The 25,729-nt window shown below is 35.2% G+C and overlaps 1 protein-coding gene across 5 annotated transcripts in view; it reads left to right on the plus strand.

Moving 5' to 3' along the window:
* LOC114659349 (protein PHTF2-like) overlaps nt 1–25,729 on the plus strand; it is a 198,821-nt gene that overhangs the window by 153,197 nt on the left and 19,895 nt on the right. For all 5 annotated transcript variants that reach the window (XM_051923729.1, XM_028811803.2, XM_051923723.1 and 2 more), the window contains 6 exons: nt 1,260–1,464; nt 5,822–5,983; nt 11,869–12,087; nt 12,345–12,473; nt 16,812–17,084; nt 18,873–19,004. In XM_051923729.1, the coding sequence (XP_051779689.1) occupies nt 1,260–1,464; nt 5,822–5,983; nt 11,869–12,087; nt 12,345–12,473; nt 16,812–17,084; nt 18,873–19,004 (1,120 nt within the window). The remainder of the gene's footprint in view (nt 1–1,259; nt 1,465–5,821; nt 5,984–11,868; nt 12,088–12,344; nt 12,474–16,811; nt 17,085–18,872; nt 19,005–25,729) is intronic.

Consider the following 25,729-nt stretch of genomic DNA (forward strand, 5'->3'; position numbering starts at 1 on the left):
ACATACATACATACATACATACATACATACATACATACATACATACATACTTTATTAATCCCAAAGGGAAATTCACATACTCCAGCAGCAGTATACTGATAAAGAACAATATTAAATTAAAGAGTGATAACAATGCAGGTATACAGACAGACAATACCGTTGTATAATTTTAACGTATGTATGTCCCAAATCTCACGTGAATAGTATTCAACTTTTCTTGACACACTGGATTTGGTGCTTAAAAGGGTATCATCTACTGACAAAATAGTTGTACAGGGAGATTTTGATACTCACATGCAGTCCAGATCTGTCTCCTGTTGAAAATGTTTAGTATATCATGAAGAGGAGAATCACACAACGTCGACCATGAACTGTTGAGCAGCTCAAGTCTTGTTTGCAGCAAGAATGGAAAAAAATGCCACTTGAAAAAGTGCAACAGTTAGTTTCTTCAGTGTTGCAGGCATCAGTTTCTAAATTTGTTTATGTTTAACAAATAGAATTAAGTTTGTTGGTGAGAACACTGAAAATCTTTTCTTTGTCAAATGAATTACCAAATTACAGCGTCCCAACTTTTTTGGAAATGGGATTTGTAATAAAGTTAGTGAATTCTGAACCATTAACTTCCTTGGTATGTTTATAAAGATGCTAATATTTTTATAACCACATTTTTCATTTTTTTAATTCCGATATGTTTGTGTTGACTGTGTAATTTCTTGTTCTGTGACTTTATCATTGATCATTTCTTTACATACCTATACATATAGGCAGCTGCAGATAAGTAACCAACTTATTTTTATGCCTTGTTGGAAATCTTCCTCACACATATACAACTGGTGGTCAAAGAAGGAGACAGCAGCACAAATACCATTTAACACTGTCTCTACTAGAACCTTAGTTTGGATTTCTAGGAAATGGAACCCACATAATCCACATTCTATAATAATCACACAGTGCTTGTTGTGGCAGCATGATGTGTGAGCAAAGTATACGTGACCACTTTAAATGGATTCATGTTAAGGCCCAGGACATAAACAATGCTCTCGCTAAGCAAATACAGAAGCCAGATGCATGGGGGAATAGTGTCAGTGCTTCAACAGACACATTATTAGCATCTTTATAGTACCTTTTCAGTGAGTCATATTATTATATATATTCTTCATTTTTTGTGTTTAAAAATATCATTTAAAATTACTGAATTATTTATGAAAATTCCCTTTTGTTCAAAGTTTATTTGAAAGTCTGTTTTTACCTTTGTTTAGATCAAAGAAAACAAAGGCATCAATTGACAAATCAACAGAAACCGATAATGGCTATGTGTCGCTGGATGGAAAGATGACTAGTAAGAGCAGTGAGGATGGCACTCAGACACACAATCCCCATGGTGATGTTATGAGGTCAGAAGAGGGGGGCAGTTGGAATGCTGGTTCTGCTACGAGACACTTACACCACCATGGTCAACACAAGGTACGGTATACCTAGTAATACCAAGATAGTTTGCAGTGTTGGATGTCAGAGCATAAATGTGTAATCTAAGCTGTCATTACTACCAGTTGGTGGCATTGTAGGAAACAATGAAGGGGAAACAAAGGAGTTTGCATTATATTAGGCTGTAATGGTTCGTATAATTATATCAGCATCTGATTATTAGTTAATTGTTATTTTACCATAGTTCATTTTTTAAATGTTCAGAATATGTATTCTCTGTACCACAGGTGTAACCATATAGGATATTTCAGGACTGAACCCTTGAAATGTATTTTATGACCATTCCAACAGATTCATCATAAATTAAATTGAGACTCATGTAATTTCTCAAACCCATTCTAAAAATGAATATGATCCTGCCTTGTACTACACTAGGGTAACCCAGGAACTCCCAGAACTCATCCTCAAGTACTCCTTGTTGTGGCTGATTATCCTTTACAGCTATTTTATTCATTATATCTATTCTATAATCTTAACTTTAGAGGCTTAAGGCAGAGGGGCTTTCACCAGTCATGAAGACAAAGTGATATAGAATGTGATTTCTCATGACATCACTTAACCTTTGACATCTGTTCAGCACTCACCTCTGCCATGTATTTTTCCAGCTTCTGCTGCAGCTTAAAGGAAAAAGTGAAATGTTCACATTATAGGCAGGTTGATGATGTACTTGAATTAAGTCTGTGCAAAGCCATATGGTAATATTTTTTTTTGTTCATAAATGTTAAATGATTTGTTGTAGAGGCCAAAATCACACTGATACATTTGCCTGTAAAGGACACCATTTCTAATTTTATTTTACTTCTTGATTAAAATTGCCTGCCACTCAGATACTGCTAGTGGCTGGATTTCTCAGATATTAGTGCATATCGTTTTGCTTCTGAGATCACATGAGAAATGTGTCGTGTTTGTTTTATTAGATACACTTAAATTTACTGTGCTGTGATGACAACAATATAGGCTAATGTCATTTTAAATCTCTGAAATTCAGAAGCAAGGAACTTAGTGCATGTTATTCCTAATTAAAAGATGTCTTGTCAACAGAAACTAGTATGTTTCATCAATATAGGCAGCCTCATAACTTATTCAAAGCATTTTTCTCTAGTTAAAAAAAATACAGATAACACTGAAAAATGTGCAGGGAAGGGTCTATTGTTAATGTATTTTGAACCTAAAACTTTAATGCAAAATTGAAAATACTGAATACAGCCATGTGATGTAAGAAAATAAGGCAAGTATACAGTAGTATAACAGAAATGCAACGCTGCTATTGGCAAACATTTCAAAATGCATTCATTGCAGAAAAGATGATTAAAAGTGTAGTTTGTTAGCCAGTGATAGGATACTATGCATCTACTCTGTTTCCCCAGAGATAAACTTCTGGCCCCCCTAACTAATATATTTGAAATTTTTGTTCTGTCTAACTTTCTGTCAATGTGTGATAATAACTGTTGGTTGAATGAAAAAAGTAGAGATGTATATTTTACATGTCTTTGTAAGTTTTTTACTTTTCCATTAGGTCAGTGTCATTGTAAGTCGCTTTGGATAAAACCATCTGCGAAGCAAATAAATGCAAATGTAATTTAGTTTAACCCATAATTCAAAGAAAATGGTATATCTACATTTTATTTAGATTTTATAAAGATTATTTCCTAAAGATGATAATAAAATTATGTACTGTATGCCATCCATTTCTTCTCATTTGCATAATATCTGCTACAATTATTCCAGTGTGGTGAAGTCCCTCTTACCTTTTACCATATTTTCACTTAAGTAATGGGAGATTGAAAATATGTAATGAGATGCAGAGTTATTCTCCCATGCACCCAAGGTTAGAGGCATCTAAAGCTGAGAAGATTTAACAAGCTTTTAACCAAACATGGGGACCAGCCTGTCCTATTAGTTGTAGGCCAGTATTAGTGCTGGGCGGTATACCAGTTCATACCGAAAACCGTTTTAGATTTTTGTTATGATATGGATTTTTCTTATACCGCAACACTGGTGTAAATTGCCTAAACAACGTTCGGAACGTGGCGCAACGGGAAACTGTTTAAGGGGGGCTCTTTTTCACTGCTACACCGCTAAACAGGCATGCAGCAGAGTACATGCAGTAGTTGGAGGTATTGCGTGGTGAAAATGGACAGAGAACATTCCAAAACTGAAGCTGTAGCAGACGATAAAGTTGAACATGATGACACATAAGAACTTTTGCCAAAAAAAGGAGTCACGTCTGTTGTCTGGAGATACTTTGGTTTTAAAAGGTCGGATGTGGACCATTATGTTCAAATGTGTGAATACTGTTTCTATACTATTGGATAATACTGCAACCCAAGTTGTAGTTGTTTTATTTTTTTCAATACTGTGTAATGTACCTGAGTACTGTGTAATTGTGTGACGACGTGTTGACTTTATTCTCGACATTTCTACTTTATTCTCGCTGTTTGTGGAGATTATAGTCGACATGTTGACTTTATTCTCGTAATTTGTCATTAAAGTAGAACATCATAAACTAAACTTCATCTTAAAATGAATATTTCATTTACTAGATTTTCTCAAACCCCATCATATGTTATGTAGCACATTAAATGCTTTGTGTTAAGTGTTCCCGGAGCCATGTTAATTGCTACATGCTTCTTAAACTGACTTCCTCTTGCACTAGAAAAACATGCAAATTCAAAGCAGGGAACACCCAGGACCCCCTTGCTGCGAGGGAGCAGCACTACCACCACACTACCGTGCATGTTTAATACCTGCTTTAATGCATGTCATCCTGAAAATGATATCAAGTATTTATCTTAGCATTCTAAATTTTCAGAGAGCAGGAATATCATGAAGTGAATGTATTCTCTGCGCCGATCGCTGCCTGTGCCTCCTCTCAGTGTAGTCAGTTTAAGAAGCATGTAGCGATTAACAACTGGGTTGGGGAACACTTAACACAAAGCATTTAATGTGCTACATTAACTTATGACGGGGTTTGAGAAAATCTAGTAAATTAAACATGGATTTTAGGATGAAGTTTAGTTTACGACATTCTTCTTTAATTACAAAATAAACTATGAGAATAAAGTAAAAATGTCAACTTTAATCTCAACATAAGCGTCGAGATTAAAGTGGAAATGTTGGGAATAAAGTCAACATGTCAACTTTATTCTTGACGTATAGTTTTTTTTTCTTCACTGTGGCCCTAATACAATTCCATAGGGCTATACCACAAAGAGCATTATAAATGCAAGTTACAGTTTTATTATTTATGTATATAGCTTAGCTTGAAGCAAGGTTCATATTAATGCAATTTGCCTTAATGATGGTTCAGTTGGTAAAGATGTCATCACCAAGTTGCACTTGTTTTATTTTATTTTATTTTTAATTGGTGAATACTGTGCAATGCACCGGGGCTTGAAGTCTTGAAGTAATAGTATTGTTACTGGAAGTTGCACTATTATTTATTTTGTTGTTATTATTAATTAGTTTAAATATTATGCAGTTTAATGATGGTTAAGTTGTTTAAAAAGTCACTTTAATGTGTCAGTGGACAGAGGTTGTTAACATTAACAGAAAGTGTAGTTGGTTTACAAAAAATATTCCTTTTCAGTGCAATACAACTTTTGACAAGCACCTGTGGATATTTTACTAAATCTAAATGCCTCTTTGGATGGTTGAAAATATGTTGTCAAAATTTTAGTTTAAGTTGTTTTCAAAATTTGTTCAATTAAAAGGTTCTATATTTTGACTGCAACAGTCATGCAATGTGATTCCTTCTCTTCATTAGTGCCACCCCCTTGAAAACTATCACTTTATGGGGCCATGCAAACCTGTATTAATACATGTGTGCACATTAAAATGTTTTTTGTACTGTCTACTGCAGTAACTGCAGTGGAAAATAGGTTTAACATTCACTCATGCATGGGAAAAAAAATACCGTTGAATACCGTGAAACCGGTATAATTTTGAAAAATACAGTGATATAGAATTTTGGTCATACCGCCCAGCAAGAGCCAGACACATGGTTATGAACAAAACAGCAAAAATACCCTTACAGGAAAAGCTGTACATAGGGATGACAAGACCCTAAATGAAGAGTAAAATCAATTTCAGAGTAGATACTAATTTAAATGCTTCAGTAAATAGATACTAAATAAAGCACTGTATCCCTCAGAAAAGGAGGCCAGGATTTAGGCCATATTATGTAAAACTAAAGCTACATTTTTGTATACCTTAAAATATGTATGTTTTTGGATGAATATGTAGGTTATTGTAAAGGGGAAAACACTACTTTTAAAAAAAAAAAAAAATGATGTCATAATTTTCTGTGTGATAACAATGTTATTTTTCTCTTTAGGAGTCACCCAGAACAGTCGGCAGTGTGTCTGATGAAGTATCCAGTGAGGATGATGCAGGAGGAGGATTTGTGCATAGCCGTCGTGTGATTGACCGAGCTTCAAGTGACTGTGCATTGCGAAACAGAAAGCTACATCATTACAAGAAGCACTACATTTCTGAAGTGAGTCTTAGTTTCATATTATTATACACTAGTAATGGTGAACTGCACGATAACATGCAGTGAATACACTTGACTTGTAATTTTCATACTCTTTCTCTGTACGTTTAGCATTCATTTACTCAGAGGTTGATGCGCTTTCTGCTTTGTGAGCAGCTCTTGTTTTCTCCACTCTAGCAGTCTGCTTCTCTTCTTTCGTCGGCATCTTTTCGCGTTAAAACTGATTAAGTCAGTTTTTGTTTTGCCATTACTTAGTACGTTTTTCTTAATTTTTCACTTAAGCTGCCACTTAAGTATTCAATCTGCCTCAAGAATGATTTAAGATATGAAGAGGTAGAGGAAGTGACAGTGAAGGTGGTAGGGATGAGAATGGCGCACGGCCGCCCTGCTGCGCACTGCCGAGAGTTGATTCTACAATAAGATAAAATAAAAAGTAATAAAAATCATCACCCCAAAAGCGGACAGTAGAAGTCACGTAGCTATATATGTACCAAATTTCGGGTCAATAGGTCAAACGGTTTACGAGCTACAGGTGATTTAAAATCCTGAACAGACAAACGAACAGCAACGGTAGCATATTATATAAGAAGATATATAGGTGTTTATTATAGGTAAATATTAACTAATTTTGAAAACAACATGGAAAAGCTTCATGTTAACAGAAATATACATTGAATGGGTATGATGACTAATTTTATTAAAATCTGAATTTTAGAGATATTCTATAATTATTTTACTATGTATATTGATTGGTTTTTGATTTTCTCTAGAAATTAAATGAAATTCAAATTATTTTAAAAATGTGGAGCTTATTATCCTTCATCTCTGTAAAAGCAATAAATGTGAAACTGATTACTCTGATCTTGTTTGATCCTTATCAGTCTCCTTATCTGGTAATCATTTTATTCTTCATAGATAAAAAATGTATATAAGCTGGTTCATGCATAAGACATGGACTGTTGGTGGACATTAGCTATTTGAACTGAATTACCAAGGCAATGGATTCAAGCTTCATTTAATTTTAGCCAAACTGCTTTTATTTGTGTGTGTGTGTGTGTGTATATATATATATATATATATATATATATATATATATATATATATACACTCTGCCTATCATAAAAAAAGAAAAAAAAACACTTATCTACACAGTCAAGCATAGTGGTAGGAATGTCAAGATCAGGGGCCGCTGTTCCTCCTGTGGATCAAGACAACTCCATATTTTATTAAAGGATCCATGAATTCTGAGATATTCTAAGGGATTCTTAAACAGTCATTCCATCAATCAAGAAGAAAAAGGTGGGCCAAATGTGGCCCTTCCAACATGACAGTGATCTGAGGCATTCAAGTAAATCTAACAATAATAGCTCAGCTCAGTAGGCAGTTGATGCAGACTCCACTCAAACGCCACACGGCTGGTAATTATATTGTTACAATATGAATGTGCCTACTGTCTACTAAGAGTGTCCTTAGTAGTTTGCATTGCTGTCTCCAGGAGACTGAGTAGTGAATGTGAATTCTGACCCTCTGACGTTCTTTGTTTGTCGAAACTGCATGCTTCCTCTGTATATCTGTCTGTCCTATCACCCTGAATGCAACTACAAACTAATCTAGAGGCTTAAGAATATGTGTTATGTGCACTTACTTTCTAATTGTAATTATAATCCTCCTGGACATATCATGCCTAACCTATAGTTTATTCAAAATATTATTTATATCAGTCTGTGACTAAATTGTTACAACAGCAAAATATACATGTAACAAATACATAAACTAGCTTTTTATGTAGTAAGAAAAAAAACTTAAATCTACAGCTGGAAAATGTAGGTTTCAGGCAAATAATGTGAGTAATATACAGTAATATGGGTCATTGTCAAAGATATCTGGAGTAGAAGTGGGTTAGACAAAGTCTATGTTTAAGCTATCTAAATTTAAAGATGACAGTACTCTCATAATTTACAGAATTTCAAATTACGAAAGTAAAATGTTTCACCCACATTTATGGAATGGTAATTATCACTTGTTCACTTTTTTCAACTCACTGAAACTGTTAGTTAATAATATATTTGTAGTTTTGATTGAGAAGTGCAGCTGAGTATTATCTGCATAAGAGTAAAAATGAATATTACTTTTTTTCAATGGAAACTTACTAACAAGTGTGGAGAGTGTTGAGCAGATGGAAAGAGTACTTTGAGAGGCTGATGAATGAAGAGAACGAGAGAGAGAAGAGGTTGGATGATTTGGAGATAGTGAATCAGGAAGTGCAACGGATTAGCAAGGAGGAAGTAAGGATAGCTATGAAGAGAATGAAAAATGGAAAGGCTGTTGGTCCAGATGACATACCTATGGAAGCATGGAGGTGTTTAGGAGAGATGGCAGTGGATATTTTTAACCAGATTGTTTAGTGGAATCTTGGAAAGTGAGAGGATGCCTGAGGAGTGGAGAAGAAGTGTAATGATGCCAATATTTAAGAATAAGGGAAATATGTAGGACTGCAGTAATTATAGGGGAATAAAATTGATGAGCCACAGCATGAAGTTATGAGAAAGAGTAGTGGAAGCTAGGTTAAGAAGTGAGGTGATGATTAGTGAGCAGCAGTATGGTTTCATGCCAAGAAAGAGTACCACAGATGCAATGTTTGCAATGAGGATGTTGATGGAGAAGTTTAGAGAAGGCCAGAAGGAGTTGTATTGTGTCTTTGTGGACCTGGAGAAAACATATGACAGGGTGCCTCGAGAGGAGCTATGGTATTGTATGAGGAAGTCAGGAGTGGCAGAGAATCTGTACGTAGGAGTTGTGCAGGATATGTACGAGGGAAGTGTGACAGTGGTGAGGTCTGTGGTAAGAGTGACAGATGCATTGAAGTTGGAGGTGGGATTACATCAGGGATCGGCTCTGAGCCCTTTATTTGCAATGGTGATGGACAGGTTGATAGACAAGATTAGACAGGAGTCTCCGTGGACCATGATGTTTGCTGATGACATTGTGATCTGTAGCGATAGTAGGGTGCAGGTTGAGGAGACCCTGGAGACGTGGAGATATGCTCTAGAGAGGAGAGGAATGAAGGTCAGTAGGAACTAGACAGAATACATGTGTGTAAATGAGAGGGAGGTCAGTGGAATGGTGAGGATGCAGGGAGTAGAGTTGGCGAAGGTGGAAGAGTTTAAATACTTGGGATCAACAGTACAGAGTAATGGGGATTGTGGAAGAGAGGTGAAGAAGAGAGTGCAGGCAGGGTGGAATGGGTGGAGAAGAGTGTCAGGAGTGTGACGGACGGGTATCAGTGAAAGGGAAGGTCTACAGAATGGTAGTGAGACCAGCAATGTTATATGGGTTGGAGACGATGGCACTGACCAGAAAGCAGGAGGCAGAGCTGGAGGTAGCAGAGTTAAAGATGCTAAGATTTTCACTGGGTGTGACGAGGATGGATAGGATTAGAAATGAGTACATTAGAGGGTCAGCTCAAGTTGGACAGTTGGGAGACAAAGTCAGAGAGGCAAGATTGCGTTGGTTTGGACATGTGCAGAGGAGAGATGCTGGGTATATTGGGAGAAGGATGCTAAGGATAGAGCTGCCAGGGAAGAGGAAAAGAGGAAGGTCTAAGCGAAGGTTTATGGATGTGGTGAGAGAGGACACGCAGGTGATGGGTGCAACAGAGAAAGATGCAGAGGACAGAAAAATATGGAAGAAGATGATCTGCTGTGGCAACCCCTAACGGGAGCAGCCAAAAGAAGAAGAAAGACTTTTTTTCAATGGTAGCTCTAAATGATGCCATAAAATAATAATATTGACCCCAACATTTTGCTTTAATTTGAAGTATGCCATAGCTGAAGTACATAGTAATGAAGAAATGTAAATTATATTAGTTATGATCTTCAGCTGGGTCTGTTTTAAAAGGGATCGTACCAGGTTTAATTTTGGATATCATTGTGGAAAACTGTGTTTCATTAATGCTGTTAGGTTAAAGAGTGACTTAACGATCCCACAGTGGTAGGCTTTGATGCATATTTTTCCTTACAATCATAAACCATGTTTAGGCTTTGTTCTTTAAATCTCGGAAATTGTTGCATTCTAATATTGGAATAGTTTTACAAAGCAGTTCTTTTTTTTTTGGTTGTTTTAATTAGAATATGAAACTTGCCTGTTTTCATCAATCACCTGTCAGTAATATTTAGAGCATACTGTACAACTGAGCTTTCTTCTAATTTTCTCAATCAATGATAAATGAGAAACCCGTCATTTAGTTGTTCTTGTTTTTTGGCATGTAAGTGCATGTGTTGTGTCATTACATATGAGTAAATTTCTTCTTTTTCCTTACTTTCTTTTAAGGAAGAGCTATTACAGTAATCCCTCCTCAATCGAGGGGGTTGTGTTCCAGAACCCCCCGCGAAAGGTGAAAATCTGCGAAGTAAAAACCATATGATCGTATGGTTATTTTTATATATTTTAAGCCCTTATAAATTCTCCCACACTATTATAAACATTTCCCGCACAATTATACAGCATAAACCCTTTGTATTCTCTTAGATATTAGGTAAGATTCGTTGAAATTATGTACGTATATAAACACACTGTTTATATACAGTAAAACCTAAATATTATTTTAAAGATATCGAGCGTCTCCGATATCACATACTGTATGTTACAGCCGTTAAGACAGACAGGCCACCAGCAACAAATACGTACAATGCAAGAAAAATTGTATATAGTAAAATGTGTGTACAGTGACACTAAACTATGTACATGTAATAAGTACTGTACGTAGAAAATTAATTATGGTTACTCACCAACAATGACATGACGACTTGTCCGATAACGATGAGTTTAATTTTACTGAACAACAAAGGAGAGCGTTACAGCTCTTCTAAAGGAGCCTCTTCAGGTGATTGTGTAGCACTACCATTGTTCTTCTTCCGGCAGTCTTCAATCCAAATCCCTAAAGCAGATTCCATCCGGACTACCACCTTATTTCATCCACTTACAACTCGTTTTCCACCATGGTTAAAGGACACTGTGGCCGTAGATCTTATATGCTTTTCCTCCTTTTTAAATAAAAAGAATCGTGGACTCATTGATGCCGTAATGGTGTCCTACAGCGGTGTAGCTGTTCCCTGCCTTCAACATATCCAAAACCTTAACCTTTTCGGCAATCGTTAGCATCTACCATTTGCACTTGGGCACGGCCCCTGAAGCAGTAGTAGGAGCAGATCATTTTGGAGACGTAACGAAGGGCTTGACTATGCACAAAGATAAACAAAAAATAGCACAAAAGTTAACTCTTTACACAGAGAAACACGTTGATGCTGAATGAGCGAGACGAGACTTCCTGGTTAACGCAGCGGAATTGAATTCGGTGCTCCGTCGCTGAGCCAATCAGCACACAGGAACTTAACTGCGTGCTCTGATTGTGTAGCTTCTCAGACATCCCCCAATAGCGTCCCTTGTATGAAATCAACTGGGCAAACCAACTGAGGAAGCATGTACCAGAAGTAAAAAGACCCATTGTCCGCAGAAACCCGCGAAGCAGCGAAAAATTTGTGTTATATATTTAGATATGCTTACGTATAAAATCCGCGATAGAGTGACGCCGCAAAAGTCGAAGCGCAATACAGCGAGGGATTACTGTATATCTAAAGCAGTTGTCCATGATGACTGTAGATTCATTTCTTACGGTGTCAGTCATAATTTTGAGTTTTTCAATTGTCCCATGCTATGGTATACCTAGGCTACCACTCATGATATCTCTTGGAGTTATTTCATTATGTGCAAATGAACATTAAAATAGAATGTCAAAATGAAAGAGAACATGATTTAAGGACATTTTGGAAGAACACAGTCTGAATTTTTACAATAAGTGCTTGATGCTGCCTTTCTCTGTCATTTTACAGGATGCACCAAGATCAGGAACCAGCTGCAGCTCCCATTGTTCAAGCTCTCGTCAAGACTCTGAGAGTACAAGACAGGAGTCTGAAACTGAAGATGTTCTTTGGGAAGATTTTCTGCACTGTGCAAAATGCCGTTCTTCCTGTACTAGTGAGACCGAAGGAGAGCACCCAAATGTTTGTACTGGAACCAAGAAAGAGTTTAGAGATGACCCCTTTCATCAGGTCCTTACTTGTAGTTTTATGGTTCTTATGTTGAGCTACCTCTGAGAGCAGTAAAATATGTACAAAATTGGACAATAAATGGCAGGTCTGAAATATCCTAAATGTCACAAGATCTATAAAAAATCTACAATATAATAGATATAAAAAGATCATAAAAACGTTGCTTGCAGGCTTTTGGTAATCAATTAACTGGTTGATTTGTTTCAAAATCCTTTCATAATTTAAAATTGTGTTTGATTTGTTTTTTTGTACTTAAGGCTCACATCCCATGGCTTCATAACTGTAACCCAGGGTTGGAAAGAGTGAGTGCCATAGTGTGGGAAGGTAATGAGTGTAAAAAAGCCGATATGTCTGTCCTGGAGATCAGTGGAATTATTATGAACCGAGTGAGTAACCTTTATCCTGCAAGCAAATTTGTATTGCTTCAGTGTGTAGTCATTTTTAAATGTATAGGCAAATTCAGTTTTGTAATATACACAATAAATGTTAAAAAATCTAAGTGATATATTAATGTTACCATTGTTTAAATTATTTTAAATCTCATAAAATTGATTGTGTCAAACTGTTGCATACCTTCATGATGATTCAATTAGATATTTCAGGTTGTACAGAATATATCACTATACTTCTTATTACCTTAAAATAACAGCTACAATAGATAGCACTAATATTTTAAAAGTGGGAGCTAAATTCATGGAGACTTACACAGTCAGGTTGAGCTCTACCGTGGGGACAACAGAGTTCTTAACAGCATTGGTAAAAATTCCCTCCACATTGAATATTACTATTACTGAATGAAACCAGTTGTCTGGTGTTTTTGAAATGGTTAGGGAAAGCAGTATACTCACACTGCAGCAATTTTATGTAAGTTCATACCATTTATTTTTAAATTTGCCTTCATTGTATATAGATGTATGCATGAATGTTTGTGTATATATTTACAGTATGAATGTATAATTTATGCATTAGTAGTAGTAGTAATATGGGCATGTCTACAAAGTACAGTAAAATTGTTACTTGCCCAACTAACATATAACACTACACCCCTCTCTTGCATGATAAACTATTTTTACATTTCATCAACCAACTACTACAAACCAGAACTACTTAAGAACATTTACGTTAGGTAGAATGTCCAGTGTGGGCTGGGTGGTCTTTTGTCATGTTCAATGTCAATTTTGACAATAGATTTTGATTTAGTTTTAGTCTTAGCCTTCTGACTAAGATACATTTTAGTTTTAGACACATTTTAGTCATTTAATTATTGTTAGTTTTGGTCTAGTTTTAGTTGACAAAAAATAAATTAATTTTAGTCGAGAAAGTAAATCGGTTTTAGTCATCTAAAAGTAAAAGTAAATTAATCAGTCAAAATCAGTTGGATACACAAATGAGCCAAACCACATGTAGAAGTGTAGAAAAGATTTACTTGAAAAGATCTTGGTCAGATAATGGCAGCTCTGGTCTGTCATCACAATTATTTGGCCTTCAACATGCCTTAGTTAAGCTGCTATAAGATTTTACCAAAAACACACATTTAATTTCAAGATAGGATTTAGAAAGAATGAAATCATCATGGACTATATGATTTATTTGACCACGTACACATATTAAATTTATTCTCTGATATATTTTCTCCAGTAACTGAAAAATACTGCTTAAAATCATACTAAAAATTAAAATATTATTATATCTTTACTGTCAGATTGGTGCATTCCAAAATAATTTAGGATACTTACATTTAAACAAACCCTTAAAAGCTGTTTTTGTAACGAAATACTTTTAAAATCTGGTCTGTCAGAGAATCACTCTGTTAGGTTTGCAGCATTTGCTATTGTAAGATTTATATTTAAATCATTAGCTTGTTAAAAACTCACTAAAGAGTAATATTTAATGAATGAGTCAATTTTTTTAACATTAATCCAATATTTCAGAACTCTTGTAAAAGAGCCTTTTCTGTGTTGATTTCAGAGTGTGTCACATGAGTGATTAGACTTTTGCACACAAGCTAAGCAGTAACAATCTAGAATTACAAAAGTTTACCCTAGTCAATTAATGGTAACGGAGAGACTGCATTACATTCACTAACATACCATTCTAATATAGGACATAAGTGGTTTTACTACATTCTTCACATTTTAGAGGTCATGCTTATAAAAATTACTTTGCCCTCAAAAACTTGTGCTTCAAGAACTTCAAACACTGATATCCTAAATGCTTTTTATTTTAGTATTAACAAATGGAGCAGCTCATTTCATCAATGATGTGCACAAGCCAAATTGCCACTTAGCTTTAAACTTGCCTCGATTTTTAATTGCTATGACTGTTGTTGTCGTTGCCACTGTACCCTTATAGGAAAGTGGATACATGTGAGGTGGTGTCACCCGCAACCCTGAACTTACAAAATGATGTGCTCATTACAATCAAACAGCGAATGTGAAGCTTCCATTCCTTTATCAAGACTGTGTAGGACACTGTATTAAAAGTAATTAATCCCCTGTCATTTCATCTGTTGCAAATGCATGACACTACAGTCTAAACAGTTACAACTCACAGAAGAGGCTAAGCACATCTGATTATGCTCTCAAATCTGTACAAATTTGTTTTTATAACTTGTAAAAGTTTAAAACTGGCAATAACAAAATCCTGTGCGTTGGCTTTTTTTAGCGGAGTAGGATTCTAGCTGACATGATAATTTCTTGATTAAGCCCAAACTAGTGTTATCCAATTACAAGTGTGCATACAAGATTTTAAAATTGCACCACTGCAGTCACGCTCGTTATTTGTAGGAGGACCATGTCATGTTTAATTGAGATGAGAGCTTCACATCGCTCAGTGTCCAGTTGTCTGTTTGTAACATTTTCGTATTGTTTACTTTTCGTCAACAGTGATTTTTAAAAGCATTCATCTTAGTTTTCGTCATTAAAAGCACATTTTAATTTAGTTTTTCCTCCGTTTTCATCACAGAAAAAATGTTGTTGATGAGTATTTTTCATCTTAGTTTTTATCAACAAAATTAACACTCAACCTGTATCCCCTGCAGGTTTTGTTTTTTTCTGCAGGATTTTTTTTACTATCCGCCCTGGCCACCTCACCTTATCACATTTAGAGACATAGAAAAGCAATTCAATATTTAAGGGCTATACTTCTCTTAATTATTTAGCTGTCTTATGTAAGATTGCGTGATTTATGTTTTGTGTAATATTTATTTGTTCTTATCTAATTTTAATTTATTTTTATTTGCATCTAATTATTTATTTGACACCCCAAAAAACATTTTGAGCTACATACTTTGTATGAAAATGTGTTATTGAAATAAATGTTGTTATCTACAGCTTTTAGTCCATTTGTCCAGATCAAGGTCATGTAAAAAAACCTTGCAACCATAATGTTACTTCCAATAACAAAGTCAGTTTACCTAACACATTATTGTACATTTCATAACATTGACTGTCTCACAGTATAAATTAAACAGCTTAGCAATGTATCTTTATCCATCCATCCATTTTCCAATTAACTTAATTAACAATGACCATAATTTAAACTATAAACTCATTGTCATCTGCTTATATACTATAACGTAATTGTTTATATATCTGAGAAGTTAAGAGTGATATTGATCCAAATCTGTATAAGACACATTTCCTTTACTATATCCAAGAAGAAGTTTAGTGGTATCTTGAACAGCAGTGGCAGGGGTTTGCTGCAGCATAAGGAAATAATTTTTGTTTTACTCTGATTCTGTGTTACTGAAGAAAGGATAAATGTAAAAGCTGAAACTCACATTAAATAATTATTTATATACAGTAATGATAAACAATAAAAAGTCCAACTATCGATAACTACATAGTGGTTTCAGTGTATGGTTGTGCTGAGCTATCTAAGCATAGTCAACACAACATTTTGCCTGGGGCACACAGTCCATCCGTGCATCCTTGGCTTAGGAGCAATATTTCAATCATCTGTGGTGCTTCTTATTCTGTTTAATGGACAATCTATGACAATTTAATAATAATTCCTTACTAAAGTTTACATAGTGTAGATTGTTCTTAACTATTACACCCATTTAGGTGTCTCAGTTATTCAACACATATGCAGTGAAGTCTCCTAGCAGAACCACAGAGTCAATATATAGAATCCTTTCAATTACTACTTTCACTTAATATAGCACTAAAGAGGATACATGCCAACAACAAGTCAGTCAATCCACCAGCATTCCTATGTGCAATTCAGTGTTATTTGTTCTGTTCATTTCATCCTACACGCTAAGATTTGATAGATCATTAAATTTAATTTCAGCAACATGTATACAAAATTAACATTGTTTAAGCACTTAAATAACATTTAGGTGGTTGAATTCTAGTGATTGAAGAATTTTGGTGCTAGTGCATCTGGTGGTCTGTTCTTCAAAATAATTACTGAATGTACTTCAGTATCTTTTCAGTGGCTATTCAAAAATATTGTCTATTTCATTCAAACAAACAATTGATTAAATTCCCCAGATATGAAGAATGTGTATTACAGTTACATTTATTTGCTTTTGAACTATATGGTAGCTTACAGTATCTTATAATCTGTGCATTTATGTTCTGAATGATAAGCATATTTAGAAAAGTGATTTTTATATGAGTAAAACAGAGCCTTGTTGTACCCTTGGTGAAATTCATAATTTGTCATATTAGTCAAGTTAACCCTAACCCTATTTTTTTCTTTATTTTTTCTTTTAGGTAAATGTCTATACTCCCGGAATAGGTTACCAGATTTTTGGCAATGTAGTTTCATTAATCCTTGGACTGACTCCATTTGCATATAGACTGTCTCAGTACACTGACTTGGAGCAGCTCACCTCCTTGTCGGCCTCCGAGCTCTTAAATGTTGCATTTGGTTCTAGCTCTGAAAGTACAGTCATATCAATGGTGCTGACAAGTTTTGTGGTCCGAATCTGTGTTATATGGCTTTTCTTCTTTCTTCTGAGTGTTGCAGAGCGCACTTACAAGCAGGTGAGTTGTGTGCTAGTAAATAAAGATATTTTTTACCATTTTCATGTTAATATTATATGGTGCATATTATCATTCTTATTTAACAAGAATTAATACATGATGAATACAAGCATAGAAGAACTGAAACCCTTCCCATTTAAGACATTTTTGGAATATGCTTTTTATAGAGGAATGGTGCTTTACAGCAAGGAATGACCTTCAGAAAATATTTAGTGTGTTCTCACAAATGCTGTCTTTGTGTCAGAAATGAGACTTTCATTTATGTAATGAAGTCCCACTACACAAGACACATTCTGCACAACAACAACAAAAGGACACTTAGTTCACGTGTAGTATTTTTGCCTTTAAATAATAAGCATTTGTGAATCAAGAATTATCCTTATAGTTGACACAGTCACAGAGCATTGCCACACCTGCCAAAAATAAAACAAGAGTCATGGTTACAGAAAGTCATAGTTGTCATAATATGATCTGAAAGCACAAAACAGTCAAATATTCATCATTCGCGCATAAAACAATAGATTCTTATGTAGCTACGCCTTAAACAACTTCTCTGTTCCACTAGTTAAGTGACAAATAATGTCGACTGATTTAACTCAATATTAGAAAATGGCAACTAGGCCACTTTCTTATTAAAAACACTATTTGAAAACATATTTTCACTTTTCCAAAAGATTAAAGCATAACTGTCTTTTCACCTACTGGGTTCAAAGAAAGTGCTTATTCTGATTTTGACATCTGAATGCCTAATATTGTCCTGGAAAGATACATGGATTTGTATATCTTTGAAACAGTGCAAATGGAAAGACTTGCCCAGTCTGGATAACATAGAAGCATCACTTTGCAGTGTATACTGAAACACATGTAGCTGCCTTTACATATAGGTGGAGTATGTAGTTCGGTGTACAGGTATTTTCAGCTAATGTGAATGTAGTACGTGCTGATTGCGATCAGTAGTATTAGTTAAAAGAGTAGAGAATGGCTCCTATTTCAACAATTAGATGAAATTCCTTCCACTGAATTTTTCAGCCTCTAATGCAAAGACTAAATATACAGTACCTAACATTAAATCATCTGTAGATTTATCATTAGAAATGCATTATTCATGTACAAATTCAAATAATATGGTATTTTTTACATTATATTGAGAGAAAGGAAATGACAGATTTAAAATAAATACACCTTTCTTTACTAAAGCAAGATATTGTAACCATTAACAACATATTACAAATGTTTTTATCCTGGATAAGAAAATACTCAATTGTGCTGTAAAGTATATTTAATGCAGTGACTAAAATTACAAACTTAAATATTTCAGATTTGTTCATTTAAGGCATGTTAAAAGCAATATGCATTAAAATTGAACAATTATTATTCAATCAGCTTAACCAAATCCAGGCCAAAGGAGGCTGGATTCTAAACTGACAGCACTGGATGTTAGGTAGGGAAGACCATAGATATAGCACCAGTCTATCACAGGGGTCACTCAAATACACACCCACATTTACTATCACACAAGTTAATCTGGATTCATCATTTAACTCGCATGTCTTTGGGGTTGTCTGAGAAAGACCCACACAGACAATAGGAAGTAATGTGCAAACTCTGCTCAGACATAGAATGGGTGCAAAATTTGAATCCAAGAAAGTGGACCTATTAGGCAGAAGCTCCTACCACTTCGCCTCTAACATGTATTCAGTAGGCTTTTTTTGTAATGTAATCAATAGCTATAAATAAATTCTAAATATTTACCTGGTCGTTTGTTTAATTTTTTTTTTTTTTAAACAGAGGCTTCTTTTTGCCAAGCTGTTTGGACATTTAACTTCTGCAAGAAGAGCCAGAAAATCAGAGGTTCCACATTTTCGTTTGAAGAAAGTGCAAAATATAAAGATGTGGCTGTCACTCAGATCGTATTTGAAGGTAAAGCTTATATGTTTTTAATCTTCAGTGAATGACTGTTCTAATTATTAATATTTGAATATACTGTTCACGGTTACTTTATGGATTAGTTAAATGAATAAAGAGAAAAATGTTAATTTTCCTTCATATGTGTGCATGTTATCATACGACCCAGAGATGTTCCAAGAGGAGAAGTCTAGTGTGTTTATGTAGATTATGTGCTGCAGCCCATAAAAAATACAGAATATGTTTATACTTTTATGTATGGTTACTAAGAAAAAAAATAATTTTCTTTGTGCTTTATACAGTAGAATTTTAATGTACAGATACAGTCCTCTAATTTGAAGTGGTGATGACAGAGCTCTCAAATTAATAATTCTGTTATCTCAAAAGTGTATAAAACTCATGTCAATTGAACATCCATCCATTCACATATCTCTCGTAAATGACGGTACCTCTTTTAGAAGAGAAACGTGGTTGTCACAAACAAGAACTATGTGTTGCTCCTTACATATCCTGGTAGGAAAGTCTTGAATTCTTGTCAGTTTTTTTTTATCCTTTCAAAAGAACAACATGTTCCTTTTTGTCTCAGGTGAAGAGTCACTGCTGGCAAGGTGGAACTGTGCCTTGCTACTCCTTCATTACCCCCCTGTTTTAGTAGTTGGAGGACTACCCACCTTTGCAATAGGTGGTGATGCCTGCCCTGTACCATCCATGTACCTTCTTTGTATTCTTTATTCTATTTTTCATCTGTCACCTTCTCTTAGCCCCGGATAATTATTTTACTAATATAAGGTGTGCCTCTTAAGAGTGCCCAGCGCTATAAGTAGAAGAAGAAAAATAATAAGTAAGACACAATTTGTTAACACATATAGATCAGCTGTTCCTGTGATTCATGCTATATGTGGAATCATTTAAGTGTTTGTGAATTTTGTTAATTGCTAGTGTTTAGACCATTAACAATGTCTCAGATTTTTTTTTTTTTTTTTATGGCAAAAGATTTCATAGGGCTCTAATCAAAGTTTCGCTATAAGTTTTTCAATGGACAGATCAGGAAGGACTTCAGCAACCAGACATGTGTTTCAAAAATTAACAAGAGATGTGTTCCCCGTGAAAATCCACTTGCAGTGTTTCTTGATTGATGTTGTGCACTCTCCCCAGTGGATGAGTCAGGAGATAAAGGTGCTAAGAGCTGCTTTAGCTGAGATAAATGTATGTGTGAAAAAATAACAACTGTGTATCCTCTCTTGATGTTTTGATAGATTTCTTTTTGATATAAATCTTGTATAGGCCAAGATCAGCCAATAATGTCTGTACCCAGATGTATCAGTTGGGGCCCAATATACAAAATGCACACAAACATGAAAACAAGAAGATAATCTTGTTTCAGAATACTGAAACAAACTGTAAATTTTGCATAAAAGTTCACATATAATTGTCTGCGTTTTACTATAGATAACCAAAGATTTTTTTATCTGTGGTGCTGGACAAATTAGCCTTTTGACTATGTTAATCTGTTCTGTCGCTGAATTGGGTTAATGTAGTTTTGGAGTCACACAGGAATGGAGATGTTTTGACATAGTTGTGCATAATGCAGGGATTAACTCTTAACTTGCTGTAGTCCATCACAGGAGGTACACTCACACACACTCAAACTGGCAGTATTAGAGTGGTCAATCAGCTTAAACTATGTGTTTAGGATGTGCGGGGGGGGGAAAGCAAAACCCCATCAGACATGGTGAGAATGTGCAAGTCTCCCACACATGGTAACCAGGCCAAAATTCAAACTCCTGGTGCTATAGGGCAGCATTGCTAAACATTAGACTACCCAGCAGCTCCTTGATATATCCAATAAATAAGATGTCAGCCAGTAAATAAAATAAAATTTCTAGTAATTATATTAACCAAAATGTTTAACTGAATGTAATGTAAATACTCAAAAACAACCAGTGACTGATGAAAAAAATTACAAATATTAGGTCTGTTTTGAAGAACAAAAATATGATTATGAGTCACACAGTACTGTCAGTGATGTGTTTTCATGAGCTTTGGCAGGCACACAAGCTGCATAAATATTTTTAGCCCATTTATTTTAAGATAAACAAACACTCATGAGCTAAATATAACAACTGGGAAAATCATTTTGCCATGCAACATTTTAGTTATTTCTAACAGTTTTACATTACCACTTCTAAGGATCATCACTTACCTGTATGTTTCCCTTCTTGCCGTAATTATTTTATATAGATCAAAGAATATTGATAGTGTAACACATTTTCTTGTATTGTGACTTAAGACCTGAGACCTCCTGCCTGAAGTGAAGTGTGATATGATGCTTTTGATATTCATCTGTATATTTTCAAACTTGAGGACATGGTTCATTTCCTTTGATTTCTCAGGAGACGCATGCACAACAGGAAGAGTTCCAGAAGTAGAAGGTTTTTTTATATTTGAATAGCTACAATTTGCATGATTCATGTCAAGCCCTTTCTTCACTGTAGTACTGAGAGAATCAAAGTAAACCCAAGTGCCTGATCAACATCATTTTGTATGATTTGTCTTGCAGTTTAAACAGATGAATAAAATTGTTCAGAGGCTATTGGTGCTCTCAGGATAAAGGACAAAAATGCAATAACAAAACGCTGATTACATGTAATGTAGTAAAAAGTTCTGCACTATTAGATGATATCTAAAACATTCACGTCAACCACTCCCAACACCCACCTTACTTGTTTTGTCATGCAAAAAATATAAATGCAAAAAACTGCAAACAAATGAGAAAAAGCAAAGCTAAGAAATAGAATATTCACAAAGGCTGTAAGGTTTATGGTCAGGTACTAAGGCACAAATGTAGAGTTATTATCCTCTTTTTACTGTGTAAAGTGACCTCAACATGTAAGTCAACAAGCAATTCCATAGTCTGTTAAACCTCATGCCTTTTGTATATACTGGCCTACTTTTCATTGATTGCAGTTTCTCTCTTCTACTGCTCCTCTTCTAACTTGCTTTGCAGTGGAAAGCAGTGTAATTAGGAAGTAACCATTGATTTAAGAGCTCACACAATAAATGGGGTTGAGGCTGTGAATTTCTCTTAGTAGGTGAGCTGAGAGGCAACACACATTATTCATTAAAAGTTTTAGTTAAATCAGTATCTTTGATGGTTTCTTGATAAACCTACTAATAGCTGACTTACATAGGCTTCTTACAACGGATTTCTTTCTGACTATTTGTTACTCTGATTGCTAAAAGATATATAGTGCCAACATATTAGAAATCTTAAAAAGCTATGAATGCTTATATGTTGATTAAGCTAACCACAAGCCCAAAAGACAATGACAGTCAAAATACTTCATTAATGTACTTGGAAATGAAGCTGTTTCTTTTATAACTGTGGGTGTGGTTTCTTTTCTTGTTTATATTTCACAAAAAGGGAAAAACTAAGTAAGTGATCTCTTTTGTTATTTGTACTTCAGTTTTCTCAAGATGGTTGCAGTGCTATTTCCATGTTAGTCATATTACTCTGTTCAGCTATGTACAAACATACCTGTTGTGATTTGCTACATAAATAAATGATAGCATTGATTTTGTGCAAAGCCTGTTTTGCATATCTTTATCATTTTTAGTAACTCAGTCATTTGAGAAAATGTTTACAGTTGCTTAAGCAAATTATTTCAAGAGCTGAATTGTTTTAAGGATTTAAGGAACATACTGTATGTTGCATAAAAAAGACAGCCTCTTCTACTACATTTTGAATTACACAATGTTAGTCACATGAAAATGAAGGTCTTCCAAAGCTTACATAATTGCACATGTATTTAGTTTTTAGAAATTTAACAACACTATGCTATAAGCTTACTTAAATTAAGAAGTGAAGTTCCTTTTTTTCTTAAATCTTCCTGTAAAACTATAGGTCTGTTTTTTGCTGTGAAATAAGTTAGATTTAATTGTTAATATGTATACTTCCTATTTTTGTTCTAAGAAAGTTAATTTTACCTTCAACTAATTCAGAACATGTCCAGTATATACAGTATGTACCACTATATGGTATGTGATAATGAAAATTATTACTTGTAAAAGAAAAGTAACATTCTTCATTTTCAGTCAGTGGGTCAAGAGGTAGAGTTGAAATTTCTATATCACTTAAAATTATGTCTTACAATGGGTACAAAAAGACTGCACACCCCTGCTAAAATCACAGATTTTGTGAAATAAAAAATGAAACCAAGATAAATCCTGTCAGATCTTATTCCATCTATATTGCCAAATTACAATCTGTACATGTCAGGTGTATACAAACTACTATTTGAGATGAGTCTTATTGTGATTGGTTGATTCTGAACGCAACCACATCCTTGATTATTAAAGGGTGTGCACACTAATGTAGACAGGTTTTTGTATGATTTTTCCTTTTTTTCACTAAACAGTTCCTGATCTGTTTTCAGCTTCTTTGTATATATTGCAAATTTGCAATTAAGATGGAATAAGTTCTGACAGGATTTCTCTTGGTTTCACTGTAGACTATTCATGAAAGCTTTTGTTGTCAGATTTGTTTGGTAGTTATATAATATAGCCTAAAATTGTAATGTATGCTTTAAAGGGTTTACACACTTGTTGAATAGAGTAGGTACTTCTGGCAAGAAGATTCAAGAAAAGACACTTAGAGATATGTCGTTATTGCTGTTCTTTCTTTGAGTAACATATGCTAGTATAATAGGTGATAACTAGGGGGCTCCGCCCCCTGCTCGCTTCGCTCGCCAACCCCTGGCGTTGGGGCATGACAAAGAGTGAGATGTATGAATTAGATATAGAATAGTGTGCAGGTGTGGATGATGCATATAGAAAGCCAAAAATACAGTGTTTGGCACAGAGTAATGGTTTAGTGGAATATTTCTTTGTACACAACATTAGTAGTAAAGATGGTGTCCTGTCCTTGAATGAGTCTTCCTTGGCATGGAGAATTTATAACTTTAACTTTAACGTCAGATGAACGTCGAACACGTGAGAAGGCAACATAAAGTTGTCCATGTCCAAAAACGGGCTCAGAGAGGTAGATGCCAACCTTGTCCATGGTTTGTCCTTGTGATTTGTTGATGGTCATGGCAAATGCAGGTTTAATGGGGAACTGTCGGCGTTTCAGTGTAAAAGGTAATTCTAGGTCAGAACTCGTAAGGTCAATTCTAGGAATGAGAACTGTATTGTTAGAATGTGATCCTGTAAGAACTGTTGCTTGAATAACATTGTGTGTCATGGTGTTGACGACTAAACGTGTGCCATTGGATAAACCCTTTTTTTTTTTTGGACATAATATAGTGCGTTGTGTTAAAAGGGGCATTTTGTCTAATGAGACCGCTGTTCCAAATATCTCCGTAAGTAAGTCGTCGCAGATTTTGGGTTGAGGAATTGTAATAATATCTGGGTGAAGTCCATCTGTATTGGTGAGGGTACAATGTTCTAGTTGTAATAACCAATTGTTATATTCGGGATCTTGAAATCGCATGTTTTGTACCAAGTGTATGTTTAGAAAGCAAAGCCAGTTGTTCGCGTAACATTTTTTGTTCCCCGTTTTTAGAAGCGCGCCGAGGTGTATTTTTTTGTTTGATGCGGGTTCGTGTTTGTGGTCCCGTTACTTGAGCCGTCTAGTTTTGTATCCGTGATCGTGAATTGATGACTTGTTTGATCTTTATCGTGAGGAATATGGATAAGTAATAAGTAGGATCTAACTCACTTTTAATATGCGGACTGTTCGTTTCTTCGTATTATCACCAATCAGGTCTCGCGCCTGTATATGTATTGGAATTTGGTCTCGTGTTGTTTATATGACGTCGTCGCGTATTTTAAGGTGGACTGAATAATAGCTGAGCGCACGGTATGTGGAGCAATAGCTAAGCACTGTCTAAAATCTACTCCTAATAAAAGTACCTTTACTCCAAAGGGAATATTATTATTCATCAACGCAATGCCAATTGTCCGCGTATTTTAAGGTGGACTGAACAATAGCTGAGCGGATTGTAAGTGGAGTAATAGTTAAGCACTGTCTAAAATCTCCTCCTAATAAAAGTACCTTTCTCGCAAAGGGAATATTCTTATTCATCAACGTTTGTAGAAGTTTATCAATGGTGTTGAGTAAGTGACTGGATGCCATTGTACATTCATCTATAATTAATAGTGTGGCAAGACGGATGTCACGTGCATTGTTACTGTGAATTGTCATAGTGGATACCGATGTTTCTGTGATTGGGACCGGTATTTGGAATAAGGAGTGACATGTGTTTTTGGAGCCGAGACATTTTTTCTTCCGCGGTTTCAGAAGCGCTTTGTAGGTGCCGACGTGATTTGTGCATATTTGCGTTCTTGATTTGTTTCAGGGTGCACTGTTCCAATGCGATGTAATATTTGTGCACATACGCGAAAGCAGTATGGGTCATTGCCTTTTGGTGACATGATATTTACTCCAGTAGATGCAAAATCAAATGAAGTATTGTAGGATGTAATGCAGATGAGCCGCCGTGTATTTTTTTTTTTCATGCGGGTTCGTGTGTTTGGTCCCGTTATCCGAGCCGAATCGTTTTGTACCCGTGAGCGTGTATTCATGACTTGTTTGTTCCTCAGCATGCGAAATATGGATAAGTAATAAGGAGGATCGCACTCACTGTTAATATGGAGCCTTTTCTGCAGTTGAACGGTTAATAGTGCTTTATTGTAAGCAGATCCACCTATGCTGCCTAGTGTGACGGTGTTGAGATGAC

This window comes from Erpetoichthys calabaricus, chromosome 1, assembly GCF_900747795.2.
Source record: "Erpetoichthys calabaricus chromosome 1, fErpCal1.3, whole genome shotgun sequence".
Taxonomy (NCBI): Eukaryota; Metazoa; Chordata; class Cladistia; order Polypteriformes; family Polypteridae; genus Erpetoichthys; species Erpetoichthys calabaricus.